This window comes from Falco peregrinus, chromosome 2 (genome assembly GCF_023634155.1).
Source record: "Falco peregrinus isolate bFalPer1 chromosome 2, bFalPer1.pri, whole genome shotgun sequence".
Classification (NCBI taxonomy): domain Eukaryota; kingdom Metazoa; phylum Chordata; class Aves; order Falconiformes; family Falconidae; genus Falco; species Falco peregrinus.
The window spans coordinates 19,632,661-19,654,871 of NC_073722.1; the positions used below are offsets into that span (position 1 = coordinate 19,632,661).

General features: G+C 41.2%; 1 protein-coding gene across 1 annotated transcript in view; it reads left to right on the forward strand.

The window, feature by feature from the left end:
- The first annotated feature begins 1,496 nt into the window (after nt 1-1,496).
- The window catches only part of TRPC3 (transient receptor potential cation channel subfamily C member 3), a 44,772-nt gene continuing 24,057 nt past the window's right edge, over nt 1,497-22,211 (forward strand). The window contains 3 exon segments of the mRNA XM_055797466.1: nt 1,497-2,281; nt 11,192-11,660; nt 11,662-11,964. Coding sequence (XP_055653441.1) covers nt 2,058-2,281; nt 11,192-11,660; nt 11,662-11,964 — 996 coding nt within the window. The 5' untranslated portion in view covers nt 1,497-2,057.

A 22,211-nucleotide genomic window follows, 5' to 3' on the forward strand; every position in this document is an offset into this window, starting at 1 on the left:
TTTCTTAAAACTAAGAACCAATATTAAACCCCTCTTTTATGAATTCCTGAAAAGAAAACAAAACCTTGGTATGTTGAAGCCTTGCTCTGAACATACATTTGGGAAGCAAGAGCATTTTCATGTACATTCAGCTGTGCTTTTATGTTTTGTTCTCAAGGGAAATTCTAGGGGCAATTGAAAGTCCATTCCTGTAGCCCATTGTAATGATAGAGGACAATTTTTTTTTAAAATGAATACAATGTGGGCAGTAACATTTTTCTAAGTCAAAAGCCCCCTGCAAGAGTGCAAGGTTTCATGCAAGGATTGTTGCACTGCTGTGCTCTAAAATATGTAACGTCGATACCATATGTATAATTAGGTTAGACACCTAGACATCCTAAATTAATAACCCAAAGTACTTCAAAGTTAAAGTAGCTACACGATATATTAGTTTCTTAGAGAGCAAAATTTGCTCTACCATGTCATGAAAGACATAAAAAACCCACTTCCCCAATTAATTCAAAGTCACGATGCAAACTAATTAAAACTGATGAAAACAAAACCCAGTTCTTTCTTCGAAGCTGTAGCTGGGTAAATTATCTCTGTGAAACTCTTGGTTGGATTTTCCTGCCCTTCACGAGTATAAATTTTGTACACATGGGAAACAGCAAAGGCAAAACCCCTTTTGGTCTGATACTGAGAACAGTGTACAGTGTGAGGTAATGACTGCTCTGTGCTGAGACTGCTTAATGATGCTCGGCGGAGAGAATTCTACCAGAGCAGCCATACATGGATTTAAGGTCCACTTTCTCTGAAGTCATTGGAAAACTTACATGAATTTCAGTTTCAGGAGGACCTGTGTTCAAAGAACATAGATTCACGCAAATTTATACCGATAGCCACACAATGCTTCAAAAAAGTTTAAAGCGAGAAGAAAACGGCATCTCAGCAGCACATAGGCAAAGGAATAGCTTTGCTGTATATATAAATCAAGGCATGTAGTCTGTGTGTACCTACTGTTCTGCATACTGTGTATAAACGCACACATGCTCAGCCTCAATTTTAATGGGATCGCAGGTCTATCACAGGGTAATTTTCCCCTATGTCATAACGCATCAAAAAAACCCCTCATAATAAGAAAGAGATTATATGTCTCCGTACAGCACGAATCTTTGCAACTGGTATCTGTAGAGCATAATTAGCCTTGATTACATGCAATGAGCGTCTTAACAGCCTCCCGGTTCCTTAGCTTGACACCGCGCAGGATTCCACCAGCCAAGCCCAAGGCAGGGCCACCTGGCGCACTCTGGCAACCCCGACTCGCTTTTACCACCAGCGAGCCGATCAGAAAACCTCTTTTTACCTGAAAATTTTAACTTCAGCTGTTGGCAGCGTAGGGCCGAACGTTTCTCACAAGAACGGCCCGGAACTACCTGCCTGCCGGCAGCCGCTGCCTCAGAAGCCCGGCCCAGCTTCCCGCGCAGCGCCGGACGGGCCCGGCACCGCCTTTGCGGGCAGCTCCCGCGGGTCCCGCCGCCGCGGCGGTACTGGCACCCGATGATCGGCCGTGCCGGGGGGCGGCTTCACCTCAGCGGCGGCCGAGCCGCACTTGTACCGGCCCCGCGCCAGCGGCACCTCCCCCTCGCCCCCACCCGCGGGGCCAGGCGGGCGGGGGGGCCAGGGGCGTCCCCTCCTCTCCCGAGCGCCCGCTGCGGTAGGCGGCTGCTCCTCTCCGGCGCGGCTCGCCCCCGCCGCCTCAGTAGCGATGCTGTCCTAGCGAGGGATGATGACAGGGAGAGGAGAGGGGTAGAGCTGCCGCCGGGAGCCCGGTCTCTTGCTCGCCTCCCCGGCACTTCCCGGCCCCCGCATCGCGCTGCCGTCCTACCGGGCGGCGGGAGGCGAGGGCGGAGGGGCGGCGGGTTTTGTGGTGAGGGGCTTGTCCCCTCCAGGTGCGCGGTCCCCCGCCGGGCAGGGCTGTCCTCCTCCTCCTCCTCCCGCCGCCTTCCCCGCCACACACGCTGCCGGGCGAGGCCGGCCGGGAGCGGGAGCAGCAGCCGCCGCCTGAGGGGACCCTGACCATGTCGAGCAAGAGCAGGAAAAGCAAGGAGCAAGGGAGAGTGACCTTCCCCCCGCAGCAGGAGGAGGAGAAGGAGGAGGCAGAAGACGAGGAGCAGCAGCGCCGGCGCCGCGGCTGGAGAGGCGTCAACGGGGGGCCGGAGCCCCCGCCGCCGCCTCACAGAGCTGTGAAAACCCTCCGGGAGCCCTACGGCTACTACCCGCCCCCCCCGTTTGCCAGCACCATGTAAGTGGGGCCCGGGGGGCGCGTAGCGGGCGCTGGCCGGCAGCTCCCCCGGAGCGGCCGTGGGGGCCGCCCGCCGGACCCCGGCAAGTTGCGGCGCTCGGCCCGTCCCGCCGAGCCTGGGGCCGCGGCGGCAGCGCAGCCGCCCGGCCTGGCCCCGAGCGGCGGCTGGGGCGGGAGATGGGGCCGGCGCTGGCGGCTGGGGCGCGGAGGCTCCGGAGAAAGTGCCTGAGGGGACGGTCCGGCCGCCGCCTGCCCGCCCCGCTCCCTGCCCGGCCCCGGCTCCGGGCGAGGTGGGGGCAGCGGGCAGGCGTGCCGGGGCGGAGGAGATTCCCTCTTCTTTCCTCCCCCCCCTACCCCCGGCCGTTAGCGTAGCCGGCGGCAAAACCTAATTGTTGGCTCGGCTGAGGGAGGTTTAGAGAACCCACTCTACCCTCATGTACGGGCAGCGCTAATGCATCCCTTTTATATTTTTTAAAAAATCTAGGCTGTGATAAAACCAGACTCCCCACAGAAATCTAGGACACCTGTGCAGAAAAGCCTCAGTTCTTGAGATGCATCTTGTCCTGTTTGATGTCGTCGTCAGAAATTTCAGGTTTTTTAAGATGCAGTCATATATATATACATACATACTGACCATGCCTAGACTTACTGCAAGAGAAACAAATTCGGTTTTACTAACAGGGGTGGGAATGTTAACTTTCTTTGACTTAGAAAATGAAAGTTGTCCATTAATTATTCACTTACATTTATAACGCGCTGCAATTTAGACAGACTTGCCTGTGAGGATTACTTGATTATTTTATACTTGCAGGACAATATTTAGTTCTTAATTAAATATTTTAATTACTGGGTGACACACACTTTGTTTTGAGTTTTAAGATAACATATTCAGCGTTTATAGAAGCAGCTTCAATTAAAATCACCCTAGAGACAAATGTAAAGTACAGAAATAATTAGAGTAGTGCTTGGAATGGGATAACTACAAATAAAAGTGCTTTTTACCATCCTGGCGCAGAAATTCTTCACAAATACACTGTACCTGGTGATCCAGACTTCGAGCAAGAGTGTCTTTCACAAGTCTTGAGCTGTCTGAAAGTTTGCTGGGTTTAAGTCGTTTGTCTGGGCTCTCTCTGTAGTTGATGGACTGAGAGAGGAAACGGCAGTGGCCAAAGCAGCGTAGTCATTTATTTTCTCTCTTGAGGTGCCTGTCTTTCTTCGTTCACCATAAGAAGAGCCTAGAGGATATAGTTTAGACTCAGACACTTTATTTTTAGACAGATGAAGCTAGCTCAGCTGAATTTAAGCTATGAGTCCTAAACTTCTGGATCCCTTTTAGGTTAGTGTCCTCCTAGAACTGTTGGCATATTCCTTTAGGAAATGGGTATTATGCCACCAGGGGATAAAACTGGAGTTCAGTTTGCACAGCTATAGGCATTTGAGCCTGGAGTAAGCTCCTACTCTTGGAATTGCTCCCTAGTATATAATTCTTATGATCCTGGCCCAGGAGTTGATCTCAGCAGTGATTGTGAGCCACTGCCCTGTGGACTGACAAAAGGGCTGACATTAGTCAGTGCCGCAGGAGCGTATTGAACTGACAGGGCATAGAGGCAAAAGACCCACAACTGCCTTTTCCCCTGTTATGTGCCCGTGGTCATCCTCAGCATAGCACTGCGATTTTTCTTCTGGAGTAACATTTTGCGTTTGCTACTAATGCCTAAAATCATAGCATATGTTAATGAAATAAATGAATATCAGTTTGCTCATAATGCACCAAGATTGATATGCGTAAGGCTCTAGTGTACACAAAGTGGGTATGAGAATCCTTGACAGGAAGAATTTATGGTCTTAAATATTCGGTACTGACAAACAGTGCCAGGGGAAAGAGACAGGAATATGTGAAGTAGTTTGCGCAAGAAGATGCACTTAGTTGGTATTTGAAATGGTTTCACTCTGAAAGCTGTAACCTGTGCAAGGTACCTGTCAGTGTACAGCTGGCTCCCTCCTCCGCCAAATATTGCTGGAAAATGTAATTAACCTCAGATTCCCACTAAGACTGCAGACTAGATGTAATACTTGTTTCACAAGGTACTATATGCCCCAGTAGGATAAATGTGAGCAAAACCTGTAAATTAAATGTTGTAGGCATCGAAAGCTTGATTTTCTGAGTCTCTGAAAATCGTAGCTTAGTTTCCCGAGTGGAACGACAGAACGCAAAGGACTGAGTGTAATAGGAGCTTTAAAATTCTTTGTTGCCACAGCCTTGTTAGCTTGGTTCTTTCCTGGTGAGTTGTTTGCCTTTTTCTGTGTGTGCGTAGATGCACTCCTGGCATCAAAATATAGTCCTTATTTTCCCACAGGAATTCAGATGGTTGGTATTTTCTGTTGAGGAGTTAGTGAAGAGTAATGGCAGGAAAAAGCTCTGCATAGTTTGTGGGGCAGGAGGAGAAGGAACAAACTAACTGTGTGTATACCTCCTCCTGATATCTCATTCCGTTTTGTTCCATTTTTTGACTAATTCTTTCCAGTTCGGAGCCAGAACTTCTGTGAGCTGACATGAGGGCATTTTGGATGATGGATTATGTCGTTTCAGACCAGTGGGAGAGTATAGACCTGAGTCAGATTTTCGGCTGGCCTGATTTATGTTCTGCTGTTCAGCTGAATTAGCCTCCCTCTTCTGGAAAGCCCAGGCAGTAGTTCACAGAAGGGAGAAGGAAGCTCTCATTTTAATACATTTTAGATTTGGTGCAGAGATTCCCAAATTGTGTCTGCACATGCAAGCTTCCATGAAAACATACATGGGTGTGACACTGTTTTTACTGGTGAAGAAACAAATTTACCAGCAGCCTCTTCAGGCACATGGCTGTAGCAGAGCTTGGAGGGTTGGAAAAGCCTTGGTTTGCAAGCGGTAGTGAGGGTGGGGAGGGATTGCTCCTCTAACTGCCTGTGGCCCTGCACGGGGCCAGGAGCTGCTACCTCACATGGATTGATAGTCTTTTCCTGTGATGGTAACAAAACACATGCTTGAGATCACTTAGTTTAAGAGATCTCAGGAGTCACGAGCTAAAAATTTTGCACATAGATATGTGCATGTGTAAGGCAATCATCATTCCTTTGTTTTAAAACTGGGACCTCAGACATTAGTTTTAGCAGAACAAGAGGCACAATTGGCATCTCCTATGCGGCTCACTCTGGTTTGCTGCTTTTAAATGTGCGTGCACATCGCTGTTTCTGTGATGCGCTTATCTGATCTGTCTGTAATCACTGGACTGCATTTCCTTTCCAGGGTTAGAATGGAATCAAGATCACTAGTGTTGCAGTGCAGTTTAGCAGTGGGGTAAACTGCCTTGTAAATTGTTGATGCCATTCTTTATTGCATTTAACAGTTCAGGGTGAATTGTTCTTCAGTACAAATGTTAGAAAATTGCTCTACAGATCTGGGAAGGCCAAGAATGTTTCTCTAACTTCTTTTCTTTTAAAATTGCTTATGCAATTTTCACTGTTAAAAAATAGACTTAGGAACAAGATTATAAATCTTTTGAATTGCTGTTGATGAGGCAGTGAACAGCAGAACACAAGGAATTCTCAGGTCAACTGTTTGTCCCACGTTTCTGCCCTTCTACTACAATGCTGAAAGTCTGAGCATGAAAAGAGATAGTTGAGCTAACAGAGTAGAAATCTGTAATTGAAACAATTCATGGTAGAAGCAGAGGAATCATCATGCTTACTTCAGTCCTTTACAGTTGCTGTGCTGCTCAAATTTCTAGCTTTGTACATAGGAGTAACTCTATCCATGCAACATACGATGCAATAAAAGGTCATACTAAATGTGATGCATGCGAAACAGGAGGCAAGTGGCCATTGCTTGTTTAGTGGAAATTTTTTAACAAATATTTTTTTATTGGGCATGTAAAGGTCATACATTTTAGATGAAAATATTTAAGGTAAAGATAAATATGTTATAATATAGGATAGGTTTTTGTGTCTTACGACATTACCTGGTATGTAGCATACATGTTGTTCAGAGTGTACATAACATTGCTCGATGTGAAAGTTTGTGATACTTATTGTTAGGTAAAGACCTTGAGAGGTGGTTTACTCCTTTAGGAGCCGTGGCCTCAGTAATGTGAGAGTTCTCAGCAAAGCTGAAATAGAGGTGCCCTGCTTTTGTGTTATTCAACAAGGGGCTGACTTAGGGTCCTGTCACGTCTTGGTTAATTGTCTTCTAGTAAGTTATGTTCATTTACAGCTATTGCTGAAGTTACTGAGAGTTTGCCTAAGTATGAAGCAATGAACTAGACTTAAGCTGGTAGTAGTATAGTTAGTATATAAAACTTCTAATTTGAGACCATCCTTATTTCACAGTGATGAATGAATGATTCTGAAGGTTGGTGCAGAGTTCCTGAAGTTCTTCCTTCTTGCCAGTGAAGCTCTGTGGTTCCTTGAAACAGCAGCCTAACTGGTGCACACTTCAGACCAAGTGAAATGTGTCCAGATGTGGTGGAACTGGTGTACTTGAGTTAAAGCAATTGCTCTTCTCCAGTTCCATGCTGCTTATTTGTGCTGAGCAGCAAATGGAGGCTTGAAGCTTTATAGACCCCTTGGCCATTTTTCTGCTGTGTAAGGTGAAAAATGGTTGTGGAAAAAACTGCAGGAGCAAAAATGCTGCTTCATGTCAGTAAAGGGGACAAGTAAAGGAATTCTCTCCTCTCACCTTCCTGCTGCATACCACGTAGTATAATTATGGAACCTGTGTACTAGGACTAGAACTTTACTTAATGTCATGGTGTATCTTTGCTGAAGAGTTAATGTAAAACAACTGGGCATTTTTCTTGCTTGGTGTTCTTTTGGATTTTTTGCCATGCGTTCTACAGATTTTTAAATTTTTGTGTTCTTTCAACTATTTTGGGAACAGTTGGGAATAGGAACATCACGATTTCCATCTCTCCTTTCCTCTTTTAATGTAAGTTGTCAGCTTCTTACAGAGACAAGGTTGAGAATATGAACTTTAAAGGCTTTAGGAAATAGAACACAAATAATTAATGCACACTTAGTTCTATTTTAATCATATTTTTAAGCCAGTCTAATGATATTTAGAGATGCAACTTGAGATTTTGTTGTTTTATTTCAGTTGACAAATATTACATATAGAATGTGCTGAAAATGGTTAAACAGTTAAAACTAAAATTTTAACCATTTCCTTAATGCGTTGGGATAGCCTAAAAATATTAGATGAAAGAACAGGAGAGCAGAAAATGGAATAGGAGACCTTGTACCCAGTGCTTCTTGCCTGCAGTACTCTGACCAGAGCTGCGCTGACTTCGAGGTCTTTGAATTTGCTGAGGGAAGAGGGGAAGAAGAGAGCAGAGAGGTATGGATGAACCTAACAGTCTTCTGGCTGTGTGGTGCTGTACAAGATTTTTTGCTTTTTGGTTGGTTGGTGGTTTTTTTTGAAGTCTGGACAATATTGTAGCCATTCAAATACCAAGCAACTTTCATCTTTATTTTGAGAAGATACTGCAGTCACTTCAAATATATCATTTTTGTCACAAGATTTATAGCTAAGGATATCTTTCTTGTTGGGAAGATATTCTAATGTAACACCTTTGGAAGGATATATATCTTTTTACGGAAGTCAGATGAGTCATCTTCGTCAGACAGTGGGTTTTGAAAGAAAGGTATCTAAACCAGAAAGTAAGTGTCATATTTCAAAATATTCTGAAAAATTAAACTGAATGTAAAGAGGGAAATATATTGTTATGTATTTCATAAGAGATAAATGAGATTCAGGGTGGCAGTTTAGAGTTGTCTTAAATCAAGAAGTCAGAGTGTGTCAAGTTGTTCTTTGTCTTTTTTACTTTTTAATACCCATACTTTTTTCTTCATAACCTTACGGTAAACAACTATATTTCTGTGACGATGTTTTTAGATGTGGAGGAAGAATAGAAACATAACAGCATATCAGACAATGAGATCTTGTTTAAAAGGTAACTCTGAAAAGAGTTATATCTGGTTTTACTTAAGATTTTGTTGGGGAATAAGGTAGTAGCATGGTGTGGCTTTTCGCCACGTGCACTCTATCCTTATATCTAGGGTACTCCCAAATGTGAAATATGCCTGAGCTTTAAGACATTAAATCAATTCTATGTTTAACAGTTAGAGTCACAAATCCACTCTGTTGTGGAGCCTGTTTCATAGACTTAAAGTGGTACAAAAGTGAGGAGAGAGGAAAAAAAAAAAAAAAAAAAAAAGATCCTGTCATTTTGACAAAGCAGTTTTGGCACGTACTTCAAAAAGTGAACACCAGTCAGCATTGCTTGTACTGCAGTGCCACTCAGGTCATCTCTGGTAGTCCAGAAACACCAACCACAGATGAAAATGTAAAAAGATCAAATGCTTCATCCCAGGAGAAGCCTGCCCTTGGTAATGATTATCACAGTCCCTTCACTTGGTCTGCATTGGAAATGCCCATTTGTGTTAACTGAAATGTTCAGAGCATGGACTAGCTTTCATGATATTTATAGCTGTGATAAAGTGATTAAGACTTTATATTTTGCTGAATTTATTACAACTGATGCAGATAGCTGGAAGGCCAGACGTATTCTTATAACCTGAATAGAATTAGTTATGCCTGATGAAAACTGTTAGGGCTGACATTGCTACACATGGGGAAATCCATTGATGTCAACAGGCATATTTTGTGCAGTGGTAATATAGCTACGCTCATTGTTGAAAGATCACACAGAAAAAAACCCACCTGCATTTAAGAGGCTGTTGCTCTGGTTGTGGATTTGAACCTGGAGCAATGAGAATATGCGGCTTTTAAAGCTGCCTGAGCAGGTTCCATTGTGTTCACTTAAATGCTTAGTCTTTGTGTGTGCCAAAGTGTGTGTGGTGGTTTTGCCTTAATTCTGTCCTTTTGCAGACGAATTGGGTTTGCTTAAAAAGGGCCGTTTAATATTTTGTTTTGCCTTCATCATTCATTGTGTGGACCCACAGCTCTCTTAATGCACATTACCTGGCTTTTGTACTGGGAGTAGAAGATTCATTTCCTCTTCAGTTTTTTTGTCTGGCCTTTTACTCTTGTATCTGCCAAAGTGAATAAATTAATTTTCACAATGTCTGTGTAACATCCAACTGTTCTTTTTCTATAGATGAGGAACAGAGGCACGTAGGACTTAAGGACCAAATTTGAAATGTATAAGGTTTGTTTGTCCCTATATAGTGTATATATAGTGTTATATGTATTCAAAGCACACCGTCCTTTAATTCATATATTGTTTATCAGTTGCACTGGTGTCTCTGTGCCCATCAAATCAGCTCAAGTGATCTCTATTCCTTGAGCTAATGGATTAACTGATAGCAGCTGGAGGCTGTCTTTCTCAGTATTAAGCTGGACTAGAAAGGAAAGGGAGATTGCTGATAGATTTCACATTTATTTGCAGACGGTAGTGAAGGAAGGTTATGGTATCCCAAATAACTTTTTAGGCCTTTGGCATCTGCTCTGGCAGGCATAAATGATTTTGTTCTTCCTTTAGCTGTGGTCACTTTAGCCTAATCCCCTCTATTCTGTTGTTTGAGGCCTTGCCAGGCAGTTGTTTCCTGTTGCTGTTTTCTCCAGCTAGGTAGTGTCTGCTTCTCAACCTCTTGTCCTAGGTATGTTTTCTTTGCAGCTCCTAGTCTCACTTATCTGAACCTCCTCTCCCCTCTTTAGTCTCCTTAACTTGTTAGATCCAGCTCAGCATCTGATCTGTTGGTTCTCTCAGACCATTCCTGTTTGCTCCCTGCTGCTCTCAGTCAGTACCTTCACTGGTTCATAATTCCAGTTTCTGACTTTCCTGATTTAGCTTGCTCACCCTTTCTTTTACCGCCCCCCCCCCCCCCTTTTTTTTTTTTCCCCTCTTTCTGTTCTTGCACTCAGTTTTTGAGGGGAGTTCACAGCCTCCCTGGTTCTCAGTTCCCTTTCCTAAACAATCTCCCTTTACTCCACCCAGGTTTCCTTTTTCCAGTACAGCTTGCCATCCCTGTTTTCATTTTCATTCAGTAGATCTTTGGCTTTCCCATTTTTCTTGATTGTATTACAAGAATGCATGAAGGCTTTTAAAGATATGTATATACTCATGTAATAACATCAGGTAGCATCTTTTCAGCTTCTGGAATGGTAGATGGATAATAGAAATAGGCCCAACATAACCCACGGCATTGCAGAAGTCCAAGTGGAGTGAGAGCTGATCCCAGTCCATACTGGATCATGCCCAGTGTCTCAATCTGTGAGCAGTTTAGTTACTAGCATCCAGAAAATGTGTTGAATGTGCATGAACTGTTGTTTTTCAAAGACTTATAATTTAGCCAGACTGACTCGTGAGTAGAATCTTCCAGACTTGGTTAATGCTTCTAGTAGTAACACTGGATGAGAAGTCTGAGATCAGGCTTCACTGTGTATTGCTTGGCCAGACATCGGGAAGAAAGCTTGTTTTCACCTCTCATTTATGTGAACTACAATATGGTAAGCATAAATATTGTCTTCCTTAAACCATCAGCTTGAGTGCTTATGGTAGGTAGTATTAATTACTACTGGAAGTAGTACAGTAGATGTTTTTTCATTTTGTATACATACTAAAGTGAGTTGAGAGGGTTTTCTGAAGAGATGTCTTACGTAAAGAAAAAAAACAACCCACAACCACTCTTGACCATGGTAAACAAAACAGAAATGGCCTGTGGCATTGAACCTGTAAGTGCCTTTAGATTGCAAACACGCAAGCACAAAGGCAGAAGGATCACAATAAAGAATACTTCTTGTCTATAGATGGGCAAATGACAAGGGCCAAAATAAGTCATGATTGTAGCCACAGTAGTGGAAGCTACAAATAACCAACATGGTGAAATCCTGTTGCCTTTTTGTTTTCTCTGTAGGTACATTGAAGAGAGTCCGTCACTGAGACGTATGACTATGATGAGGGAAAAGGGAAGGCGACAGGCCATTAGAGGCCCAGCATTCATGTTCAACAACAGGGGCACCAGTCTTACAGCTGAAGAAGAGCGCTTTCTAGATGCAGCAGAGTATGGGAACATACCTGTGGTGCGCAAAATGCTGGAGGAGTCGAAAACACTGAATGTCAACTGTGTTGACTACATGGGCCAAAACGCCTTGCAGCTTGCTGTGGGGAATGAACATTTGGAAGTGACAGAACTTCTGTTAAAGAAAGAGAACTTGGCACGGATTGGAGATGCCCTGCTGCTTGCAATCAGCAAGGGCTACATTAGGATAGTGGAAGCAATTTTGAATCATCCTGGGTTTTCAGTAAATAAGCGACTGACTCTGAGCCCTTGTGAGCAGGAGCTCCAGGATGATGATTTTTATTCCTACGACGAAGACGGTACCCCGCTTTTCTCCAGATATCACTCCCATAATTTTAGCTGCCCACTGCCAAAAATACGAAGTTGTGCACATGCTACTGATGAAAGGAGCAAGGATAGAGAGACCTCATGATTATTTCTGCAAATGTAATGACTGTACAGAGAAGCAAAAGCATGATTCTTTCAGTCACTCAAGGTCAAGAATAAATGCATACAAAGGACTGGCTAGTCCGGCTTACCTGTCCCTCTCCAGTGAAGATCCGGTACTTACTGCTCTAGAACTCAGCAATGAACTTGCCAAGTTGGCCAACATTGAAAAAGAATTCAAGGTAATGGTGTTTTGGTGTTTCTCTCTGTTATTGTTTTAAAGTTGCTGCTACTTCATGGTGTCCTTTGATGCTTGAAATTATTCGGTGTCTTTGCTTTTTCAGTTGCAAATGCTTTCATGATATTTATTGTCTCTTTTGTTCTTGATTTCGTAGTTTTCCATATGTAAGCCTTTAAAAAAGAATGCTTAATGAAATTTCTTTTGCACCTACTGTGTATGAAGAAAATGGGAAGAAGGGACAGCGTGTATTCTGATAAACTTGCAGCAGATGGAAAACAATTTTGGTTGATGTAGCAGACAAAGATTATTTTTAGTTACAAATGCTGGGTAATTTTAAGTGCACAAAGCAGAAACATTACACTTTTCTTGAGCATGCTGCAGCATTGACCTTATTCCCTCTTTTTTTTATTTGTACTAATTTTGAATGATGTCTCCAAATTGTTAAGAATATAGAAAGGGGGGGGGGGGGGGTGATGCACCTTTTGGAAATGTCACTTGTTCAAAACCAGCTGTTAGATTGATTACAAACGTAGGTCCTGTTACCTGGCTTTGAGCTGTATCTGGTTTAGTATATCAGTGCCCTGACTTCCCTGTATATTTCAGCTTCTCCATCAGACAAGTAAATATTATTGACAATTAATGATTGATTAATAATATACATTAACTAATGATTAGTTAACTGTTTCCCAGTGCCTTTGTTTTAATGATTTTGCAGTTCTATTGAATACCTTGAAAAATGCAGTAACACTCGCCTTTCCCCTTGCCCACCCCCCTTCTCTGCCAACCAAACCCCACAAAAAAATGAAACCCCAGTAGGCTGCATGTAATAAGAAAAGCTCAGCTTTGGGAATGACAGATTGTTCTCAGTGAGTAGTGATATCAACAGCATTGTTTCTAGTTTTAATGAAAAATCTGTTTCTGCAGGGTCAGTGTTGGGTACCAATTGTTTGTTAAGTATCTTCATAAAGGATCTGAGAGAGGGAAAAGATGCATTAACCTTTTCAAACAACAGCAAACATTGCTAACACTGTGGAATACTCAGAAGAAATATACAACAACGTAGAGAAATAGAGACAGAAATTAATAAAGTGAACTTTACCAGAAGAGGAACAAACAGTTTTAAACCGTTGAGAAAGAATAGCTCCACACGTGGCTGAGTGACTTAAAATATAATTTAAAAATAAGATGTCAGTGCTGAGAAGGATTCATGTGTTACGCCATGCACTACAAAGTGTAAAAGTTGGCTTGAACTTTTACTCTCCTTCCTTTGCTGAATGAACGCTGCCATACGATGCTGCGTACTGTGTGATTTGGCAAATGGATTGAGTACTTCCTCAATGTATTTATTCAGGAGTATAGGGAAAATGTCAGATTTTTCTTTTCCCTCTGTTGAAAAAATACTGAACTGGGAAAGCCCTTTGTGAACATAAAATTGAAGAATTAGAGAAGTTTTATCATAGCACAGAGCTTCTTGGCTTGTGTGCTTCACACAATGAATTACAGGTAAGTGCCTCCTTTAGAGACCATTATAGAGGGTTAAATCACTGATGTGTATCGGTCCTGTTTATTGATTCCTTTTCAACTAGGCCAATAACCTGAGAGCCACAGGGTCTCCAGAATTGTGTGACCAAGATGGAGGTTTATGGGTTTTCTGAATGACGGTTCAGTGGTGTGGATGCAAACCTTTTTCCCCACCCCCTAGCCTTCCTTTTTGTCTCCTGCGGTTTCATAGAGACAAGTTTTCTTCTAGGTTGGCACCTTAGAAACTCTACCATCCATCTTTTTCTTTCTAATCCTGCATACAAATTTTGTTGTTATACCTGTATTCAAAAGCACTGGTGGGTTTGGGGACTCAATTTAAGTGCTGTGCAACTCCCTAGGAACCCAAAATACAATCTCTGCCACCAAAAGCTAAATTAAGGCAAGCTGTATCATGTTTTTGTAAGGGGAGGATGTAGATGGTTAGAACTGAGTAGAAAAATTTCGGTAAAAATATAAATTCAGGGGAAGCTCCCATATCATAGGTACTAATACCATGAATACAAATTTCATCAGAAAAAAAGCTCGAAGTTTTGGAGGAGCAAAACTGATTTTTTTGGCTGGACTTCTCATTTCAAACCAGACCTTAAAAAAAATACTTTGTTTTTTAAAATATTAAATTGTCACAGAATAAAATATTCTGGTTTTCAATTTTTTCTTGTTTTTCTTTTGTTTTTCTTTTTCTGAACTCTTTAGGCTCTATTCATTGATATTTTGGGATGCCTAAGAACCCAAGAAATCCTCTATTTTCACAGATTTCAGTATTTTTGTATAGTACTTACATGGCTGCTAACCTTGCCAGTGGTACAAGGTAATGCAGTTTGGGCACCTACAGTAGAAATTGTTCCTGGCTCCTTGCTAGCATGGAGATTTCGGCTTCTCATCAACACCAAAATTTTCCAGTGAAATAATTACTCTCCTCATTGACCTAACGTCTGTCTCTTTTCCTTTTGATTCTTGTGTGTCTCAGGGTTTGGTTTTTTCCAGTTTCTACCAAGCCTGGTAGGAGAGTTGCTTGTCTTCCTCTGGCAGCGATGGTTGGCTGCCCTTACTGGGTAGAAGGGGTAGCGGAAAAGGGAGGAAGGGAGGGAGGAGGAAAAAGAAGAGGGGAGGAATTTTTTAGTATCACTGTTAAACCCAGTCCAGAAAGAGTTGTAATTGCATGGCTGGTGAGAAGACTGTATATTCACTGGGGCTGTGGGCAGGTCTGGTCTGGCATGGATGTAGTACAACATGCTGCACTGAAAGCTGTAGAGGTAGATCAAGGAGAAAGCAAGCAGCGCTTCCGTGTCTTGCAGAATTCTGTTGTGAGAGCTTGACACATTTGATGTAAGTCCAATTTGTAACTGTCTGATCGGTGCTTTCTTCGATGTCATGTGAATGTGTTTTGCTAATAACTGTGTGCTTTATCATGTCCCAGAAGAGAAGGCTTCTAGTCCAACATTTGCACTCCCTGTGAGGCAGAATGACTGATAGACTTCTGGCGCACTCTCCTTTAGAATCATCACTGGAAATGCTTAAGTATTCCAATCAAATTCAGTCTGTAGTGCAACACAAGCAGAATTGTTTGAGAGTAAAGAAAAATGGACAAAATAGTTCAACTCGCACAAGAAATTGACAAATCTGTTTAAAGGCAATTTTGATGATATTCATGATTTATGCCTAGTATCTGTGGTACATTAAGGCCCATATCATTTCCTGGGCATGCTCACAGCAATGCTTTTCCTGGATGTGGAGAGCTTGTAATAAATTATTTTAATTTAATTTAAAAATACTTTTCTAGGTGATTTTCCCACAGAGAAAGAATATAGGGTGAACCTGTTTAAAAATGCCTGAGGGCCAAGCTTCCTAGTAAATGCTTGCTAACCTTCTATCTTTTGCATATACAAAGTCCAGTCTTTCTTTATCACTTATGATTTACCCTAACAAATTCTCATGCTCGTGTGCAAACCAAAGTTTGCACAAGTGTATTAGAAATGTGGGAAGGTGGCTTAGGACATACATTCATGATAGTCAGTTCCCCATGAATATTAAAAAACCTTATTAATAACTCTGATTTTTATTTTTATTTTCTTTCCCCTTCAGAAATAAGAGAAAGGATTCAAAGAAACCAGTGAATCCTCATTTTTCCTGGAAGATGCAAGACACATAGCCAAAAATAAGTACTGAAAATGAGTAAAAATAGATGGGGAAACAGGAGCCCTAAAGACCATTTCACTCTACTTCTTTTGTCGTCAAGCTTCCTTACTTCTTACTCCTTCATGAAATCCTTGTTTGAAGCTCCTGTTGCTCCTTTTGCTATTCTTCGTCTTTGTTATTGTTTCTTCTTGACATTATTACCATTTTTTGTTCTTTGCATTCCTGCATCCACTAGTCATCTTCCCCTATTTTCTTCTTTTAAGTTCCTTCTGAATTCCCTTTTTTCGTATCTCCTTTCTAAGTGCTCACCTAATTTTCTTTACTTTTTTTTTTTTTTTTAACTCGGTCTTCCTCACTTTAGTTTCTTTATTGCTTTATCTAATCCTGGTAAAACATGGCTGGCTTGTCTGAACATGCTGGGTGACTCCTCTTTAGGTCTGGAAACCAGCTAAGGGAACAGCAGAGATTATCAGTGCCTGGCTGTCTAAGCAGCAATCTCCAGTATAGCGGCATGTCATCCCTGTGGCCAAGGCAGGTGCCACAGTATTTAGTTTACTTTCCTTGGCGATCCTAGTCCCCATTCCAGGGATTGACAGCAGGATTTCAGATGATGTCAGAAATTTCAGTTTGTTTTATCTGAGTCAAGACTGCTACCACATCATAAAAAAAACCCTTTACTCTTTCATGCCTATTGCTGTCACACCAAATTTCAGTTCCTTGAAGCAGCTGAGAGATTCCTTCTTGTCAGGTTTTTAGGAGTGTTTTATATGTAGTAGAGATAGTTAGAAAGCAAGCAGCATTGTTGATGAAGTTCTGCATCTAAGTTACAAAACTAAAATTATTCTTCACTCTGGGCTTCTTCACCAATTTTAGTATTTTTAAGAGCTTTTATAACCAATGTGCCTGATCTGAAAGTGATTTCAAAGTATATATAATCTGCTGATTTGATTCCTTTCTTTTGCTGACAAGGACAAAAACTGTTAAGTTGGAAAAAGTTTAGAGTGGCATTCTACTGGCATCTGCCTTTGTGAGCAGTTAGAGATCTCAGAGGTGTACCACTTTGTACCTGATTAGACTGGCTAGGGAAGTTCAGTGTGGAACTGTATCTTGTCTTAATGTAAAAAAAGTGTTCATTACCGTAGTTGGAGAATCATGTTTTCCAATCGCAGTAGCACCACAAAATACTGGGCAATACAAGCATTCTCAATTTCTGTGTTTTCTTATTATAATTTTTAGCAGACCCTGGCCACTGTGGCTGCTGTAGCTTAGTTGCTTGATTGAAGTTAACTGATATTTACCCTCCTCCCTGAGAACTTTAAAAGTGTGACTGCACAGTGATGGGAGAATTTCTAGCAGTCAGAACAGCTGATGGAACTTTCTTTTGGAGTCATCATAGAAAAAAAACCATCTCAAGGTAGCTAAAAAGCCACATAATTGTTTCTGTATACCAGCTTTCAACTAAATGCTGTCCTGTGTAAGCATGTTCAATTCTCCCAGTTGAAATTGCGCTAGCTGATACCATGTCAGAATTTGGTCTATCATAGCAAGGATCAAAAAGATTGTAGTCCTGTTTTATATAGGATAAATCCCTGTTCTCGGTTTTGCTAAAAGCCCCTACTGAAACCAATGGAAGATGTGGACGTGCACCTAAAAGCGGAATTTGTCACCGTTCCAAGTAAATTTACATAGTGTTATCTCAGCTGAACTAACAGAGTGTTCAAGCTTGATTTACGTTGAGGTCCAACTTTTAAAAGGACAGGGCCCAGATCCATAATCATTACTGCAATTATGTGCTTTATTTGCATATACAGTTCCTGCAGTTATATATGTAAACTATATGCATGATCTCAAAATGGCCATTTATTACATAATACTCAACATAAGTCTATGGTTGCATATAATGTGTGTGAACTAGTTAGGCAACTGTGCATAGCCACAAACTGTGGTGCTTACAGGAATGTGACGCTCATAATAGAAAATGGATCTATATGTTTTGTTTGACTGCATGTGATTGCTCAGTGTACATTTTCTTTGGAATAGTTCAAAATTTTAAGTGTGAAGTCGGCTGAAGATTTTAATTGATATGCTTCATTCTTTGCATACAGGTCGATATTTTCTTTGTAAAAATTCTAGATGAACTCATAAGGTAGTCTTTAGTGTTATGAGTGAGGACAGAATATGCAAAGTTGGGCAGGCTGAGATCCAGCCATTGACGTGTGCCAGAGTCCTCCACTACTGCTCGTGAGACACAGTTCTGCAATTCCAGTCGTCATCAGTTGTCCATTATGTACCAGTGTCAGCTACAGTATCTGTGAAATGCAGAATACAGGCTGGTATTTTTGATGTTACAAAGATGTCTGTGTAACCAGTTATTTTTTTGAGAGAGTTACCATTTAAGATGATATAGCTAGTAAAACCAGCTGAGTTAGGTTGTGAATTAATTGAAGAAGCACTTTGTTGATCAAGTCCCTGTACTATGCGCAAAGAACCCCACTATATAAGCAGGGTTATTGGTGCCTTACTCAGCGTTCCCCTGAAGATCAGCTTCACATTAACAAATTGGCAACTTGCACAGCATGTAGCAGGGCTTTTTGAACATGGATACTCCAGATGGGGAGTTCTGGTAGCCTTGTTTATGACCCGTAAGAGATGAGGGATCTGGTGGCTTCATTTGTATATTCTCAAGAGTAAGCAGAGGTGTATGTGGATGACTAAGACCACAGATTCTGGTTTTTGATATTCACACAACACCCTAGAGGTAGAAGGCTGTTTGAGAATTGCATCCCATGGTTACAATGTGGGTAGTGTTTCTCTGTTTAATTTTGTAAAGCGATCAAGTAGACGGATGTAAATTTGATTTGCTAATCCATAAGTAAGTAAACACCTGAAGAGGGAAATCCGACAAGTTTTCCTAATGTAAGATTCAAAGCCTGAGTCAGATAGCACATACTCGTTTTCAGTTCTCGTAATAGCATTTATAAATAATGTAGCCTGAATTTAATCCTTAGATTTGACACAGTAAAATTTAATCCATCGTATCTTTAATCTTGTCTGACAATAAGCATAACTTTCATAAGCAAGTGATATATCCACCTATCAAGAAGCATGTAGCACTGGTAATTTTTCAGTAAAAATGTGGGTAACTGTTGTGTAGTAGGCAAGTAGTCCATGCAAAGCAGGAACCAGCAGGGCCATTCACAGAGTGGACGGGAGTATTTTTTTGGGATGTCAGTTAATATAGTGTGAGTTTTGAGGGCAGGAGCTTTGCACTCTCTGCCAGGATGAGTCAGAAGCTCTGACACACTTGTGGGAATGAGTTTGCATTTGTGAGAGAACAGCAAAATGAAACAATCTGTAGTCTATTGAAATAACAGTCTTAGTGAGATACTGCTGCAATCGCAATTCGTCTCCCTTTTGCCAAAGTAAAGTGATTTTATGCCACTTTGCCATTTGTAGGCGATGTTTCACAATTGTAACTGCCAGTGAAAATGTATTCTTCTTGCTTAGTTTGCACTGAGAAAACTATGTTAATTGATCTTTTAAACTGTGTGTGTGACTATAACAGAAACTTACTTGAATGTTTACGTTTGATGAACCTGATGCTAGGCTGTACTTGGGTACTTGCATATGTGTGAGACTTGGTTTATAGCATTTTCCTGACTTTCATATGGAAGTTGTTAGAGAAGCAGCTTCTTAGTAATGTAACATTTCTGTGTTATTTTAAAGAAAAAGAGAATAATTAATAGGTAAAGAAAATGGAGTGAACCTTTAGCAAGAGTAACTATTGTTACTTCCTACCTGTTAGAGGTCCACTGTTTCTCTTTCCCTTTCTGCACAGTTAGAGTAATGAGAAAAGACTTAAATGAAGACACTCCCTGCAACTTGACAATCTGTGTTCACTCATGCAAGGACACAATTGGGGTTGTCTTATATCATAAAGCACTCGAATAATACAAAAGCATTTAAACTAAACTTCATGAAACCTTAATGAGATGTCACCTTTGAGCATAGATAGAAATCATACTAAAGCAAAGACTTTTTTTTTCATGTAAAGTTACAAGTGCCTGCACATTCAAGTGAGAAAGAATGTAGTTTATCTTTTAGCTATATAGTACTACTGCTGAAGTCAGTGAAGTTAGTATATCCTCCCATGTGCTGCAGAGGATTTACAGCTACTTTATAGCGTTAAAGAAAAATTGATTGTCAGTTTTATTCCTGTTGAATTAATATTATGCTCTGTCTGGCGATCATTGTGGGTTTTGCCCAGCCATCTCAGTAAATTGCCTTTCTTTAGCTGTAGTGAAATGTGTAAGTAACTGTTGCTTGAAATTGGAAATTTAAGGAAGAGTGTTCAAGTTTGCACAGATCCGTGATAATTCTGTTGTGAAAACAATATAAACAGTATTAAGAGCATACGACTTCAGTGAACTGAAGACATGGTATTCTTTTTGGATTTACTCAAGATGTCTTTAGTCTTTGCTTTGTCTTCACTGAAGAAAGTCCCCATTTCTTTTTACATTGTCTTACAGCTTTATGGTTTGCTTAATATCCTTTGCAAGCCTGACTTCTAGCAGTTTATGCTTGTAGTTCATGGCCTCTATAACTAGACTGTGAGGAAAGACTGTTCCCCTTTGCTTTAAGACTGCTGCTGTAGCCACCATTCTGGAGTCTTCCTTTGCAAGGTTTTTTATCTCTGTAGGAACTGATGTCTGATCGCTTTCACATCTTTTGCTTAAAAGCCTTTGGACCTTCATGCATAATTATAAGTAAGTTTCACTCCCTTGACTAGCTTTCTTATGAGACTTGGCCTTTTTAAACGTCCTAAGGCTTAGTCATACATATGCTTGCTTATCCTTTCACTGAATTTAATCGTGTATCCCAGTATTATTTTTATAGTTGACTCTTCTGTACTGTTCTCCTTGGTTAACAAAAACAAATCTAAAATAACCTTACATCCTGTTGGTTTACTGACAACTGAATTAATTTGCCCTCTATGATCAAAGGAAATAGCTGAGTCCTGTTTAGGTCTATGACTAGGACTGGTTGTTTCCAAGTCTCTATGGAATGTTAGTCTTCCATAATAACACAATTCCTAGTAGTATTTGTTTATCTCCAGTAGTGTTTCATTTTGATTCATATCTGAGTCTGACCTGTGGGATTGATAGCTGATTCCTGCAATTATCCTATGCAGCCTCTTTTCCCATATTTTCCCAAAATAATTTGAAACTATTGGGAGCACATTAGTTTCTCTGTCCCATTTTATAGATGCCAAGTTGAAAATTTAACAAAACTACCAGCACAAGGAAGGAAAAGTTACTTAGGCAAGGGGGAAAAACTGAAGGTTTCAGGAAAAAATGTTAGACCGAATGAGAAAAATATGAGGGCAGGAGCAGTAAGGAATCATTTTTGAGAAGGCAGGAACCACAAAGGAAAAAAATCTGTTACCCCCCCAAAAGTGATTTTTTTTAAAATGGCAGTGTATGAAAATGAACAGTAAACATCCAAAAATGGAGAGGCAGAGGATTCACACTAGTCTTTTGATGAACTGGGGGGGGGGGCAGGGTGGAATGAAGAAAAGCTGTGGAGTAATTTAAAAAGAAGGGTATGCTATTTTCAGTTGGGCACTGAAACACTTGATACAAGGTAAAATTGGCAGGTTCAGTCAAGTTTTCTCCTTCAACTGTAACCTGATATGAGGAAATCAGAGGCTACATCTCAGATAAAGAAGTCCTAGAAATTTAGCTGAGAAGACGTGGACACATAAATGAGACCAAGATTTCTACTGAACTGGGTATCAGGTAAGAGCTTATAGGTAATGTCACAGAGGTGGTGGAAGACAAGGCAAGCATGAGCAACAGTGCAGAGCTTTACATGTGCATGCTTTACAGAGAGATCTTAAAATGCTGAACCATAGCCACAAATGTTTTGTTTGAAGAGAAAGATAGGTGGAAATCTTTGCAAAGTCAACATACAGGAGCAACTGAGTTGTTTTAAGGTATCACCTCAAAGACAGATATAAGCTTGCTTGTAAGGATGAATAGTGTGAAACTTGTGAGCAGCATGCCAGATGTAAGTCATGAACCTAGTGAAAAGCAGTACCACTTGCGTCCTTGATGCAGTAGTATAGTAGCTGCACAGAAAGTATCACAGCACATGGGCGTAACTCAGGACATGGTCCCAAAGCACTGAATGGTTGAAGGAGGCTGAGGAAAGCTAGAAAGAGCAAGGATGAGTAGAAAGTAGTTGTTTTTTCTGTGTGACACAGTAAGATTTCACAGCTGTAGTCAACAAGCTACAAGTCTGGAAATGGCCAGTGATACTGCACCGAAATTGAACTAGTGAGGGAGAAAAAGAAGTGCTTTGCTAAAAGATTAGGTTCTGAAAAGAAGCTGGATAGGAGGAGGAAGGATTTTTTTAATAACAGAAAACAAATATACTTTCAGAAGGTAACGCAGGCAGAGCTGTTGACTCCAGCAGTAATGGAAGGGAAAGCTGATGGAGTAAGAGCAAGAGGGAGTTATATTAGATGATTTTTGGAAAAGGAATGGTTTGTGGCATTTACAGACAGAA